The 2056-nt window shown below is 56.1% G+C and overlaps 1 protein-coding gene across 1 annotated transcript in view; it reads right to left on the bottom strand.

The window, feature by feature from the left end:
* Window positions 1-1707: 1707 nt before the first annotated feature.
* Window positions 1708-2056, bottom strand: part of MNEG_7244 (hypothetical protein) — a gene marked incomplete at both ends in the record, with an annotated part of 5848 nt that continues 5499 nt past the window's right edge. Inside the window, 2 exons of the mRNA XM_014044284.1 lie at window positions 1708-1740; window positions 1817-1958. Of these exons, the coding sequence (XP_013899738.1) occupies window positions 1708-1740; window positions 1817-1958 (175 nt within the window). The remainder of the gene's footprint in view (window positions 1741-1816; window positions 1959-2056) is intronic.

Below are 2056 nucleotides of genomic sequence, written 5' to 3'. Positions count from 1 at the left end.
CTTATCTATCAGGCAAACGTGCCTTGAATCAAGCCGTGCGCTGGGGGCCCGGGAAAAACCAGTTCAACGTGCCGTTTGCTTGTCACCACCACTGTGTGCAGGCTGCTAATGTGTGTGTGGCAGTAGGGTGCAGGGTGACCGCATAATCATTTCAGGTCGTCCGGCGAGCTTCGACATGACAGTTGGACGACCCCTGCAGCGGGCAGCACTGCCCAGCGCACCCCGCACCCGGGCCTGATTCCTGGTGCACCCGGGCCTGATTCCTCGCCGCATGCCGCTGGCAGCGTCGCATCGGGCATATATACGATCAATTATTTCATTGAACCCCCAGGCTTGGTCCTGCGCGCAGTACTCCTCTGGCTTGCTGGCCGCGCTGAGCTCCGCCCACGCCAGAGACGGCGCAGCGCCTTCACGATCTTCTTAAAGAATTTTGAATTCATGTTAAATATGTTGCACCAGACGCAGAGGTCATACAGTCGTGTTTTCGCGGGGTCGCCATGGCTGCACCGTCCGCGCGGCCCCGCGCTCGGCCCAGGATTTTTCTGGCGATTTTACGAGGTACCTAAAAATCATAGAATCGTATGCCGCATCGCTTGGCTCAGGTCGCGGGGCATTCCGCGAGAATCGATTCCCGGAGGCCAGAAGAGCCCCCCTAGGGGAAAGTCGGTGAGTCATGCCCCAAGCGTCTGCCCGACGAACCAAAGTCTCAACTGGCAACAACATCGAGCTGTGCACGCGCATCCACAGCAGGCTGGGGCCAAGGGGATAACAACCTCACATCGTGGATTGGACGTACATTGACACTGCACAAGGGATTCCTTGCTTTCTGGCATACAGGAAGAGACCGTGAGACCGCTTGGCAAGCGGCGCTTGCTTTGTGCTGTCAACTCACCTGCCTGCCGTGACGACTATGGTAGTAGCAGCACTCACAGCCAATGGCAAACGACGAGTCTGTCAGCTCATCTCTCTGACAATCAAGTGCCGCAACGTTCATTGGCATGTTGGTCGGGACAATGCTAGCAGCATGCGTCACTTGCAGCATATGTGCTCCAGAGTTGCAGCAGCAAAGAAGGCTGTGTGGTGTGTTGTCAAATCATGGGAGAACTTGAAGTGCAAGGATTGTGCACCGTAAAATTTTACATACGTACATTGCGCAGATCCAAGCTGGCAGAACATCCAGCATTGCTCCAACTGCGTAGATGCATACACAAACGTGCCTGTGACGGCCGAGCAAATGACCAGCCCTCCCCTCCGTGTTGTTGGGTGCTATCACCCGTCATCACAAGAATATGGAAGTGGCAGTGTCCAAACCATCCCCCAGCAGCCGCCGCAGTGCCTCGTCTGCCATCCTTATGATGATGCAAGCAAGGGTTTAAGAATGGCGCAGCATTCTCCTCCCGGATGGTGCAGACGTCCCCGTCGTGCAGCACATCAGGCTGTCACTCCTCCTCAATCGGCTCAGGCAGCATCATGTGCGCCGCACCTGAGGCTGCCCAACCTCCACTCCTAGCCGTCATCACCAGGTGGCGAGGAGACTCACTCCCGCCTGCTCCAGAATGCTCTCGCTGCTGCTGCAACGACTGTCGACCGTGGTGCTCGCCAGGTCCCGCCATCTCCGGCAGCAGCATGCGGCAAAACTGCTCAAATGTTTTAGCAGCATTCATGGGTTGCAAGTACACCGTCAGGGTAAGCAATGATTTTTTATACTCATGATTTGCTGTGCAGATTTTGCACATTGTCCTGCATCCTCACCACCACATGGAGCTTCAACGGGTGTCAAGCTGGCAACACCCGGCCACAGCACCCCACCCCTCACCTCGTCGTAGTCAATCTTGTCGTCCCCATCCCTGTCCACATCTGCCAGCAGCTCCTGCAGCTGCTGCTCTGGCATATGGTGCTCCCGCAGTGCCTCCACCAGCTCCTGCTCCGTGATATAGCCACTGCCGTCCTTGTCAAAGCTGCAATGGGTAGTGGATGCAAAAACGCGCACATCAGCATACACACATTAAACATACACATAAAAAATGTGTGTGCGCGCGCATGTGCGTTTTGGGGG

This window comes from Monoraphidium neglectum (assembly GCF_000611645.1).
Source record: "Monoraphidium neglectum strain SAG 48.87 unplaced genomic scaffold scaffold01263, whole genome shotgun sequence".
Classification (NCBI taxonomy): Eukaryota; Viridiplantae; Chlorophyta; class Chlorophyceae; order Sphaeropleales; family Selenastraceae; genus Monoraphidium; species Monoraphidium neglectum.
This window is presented reverse-complemented; position numbering and strand designations above follow the sequence as displayed.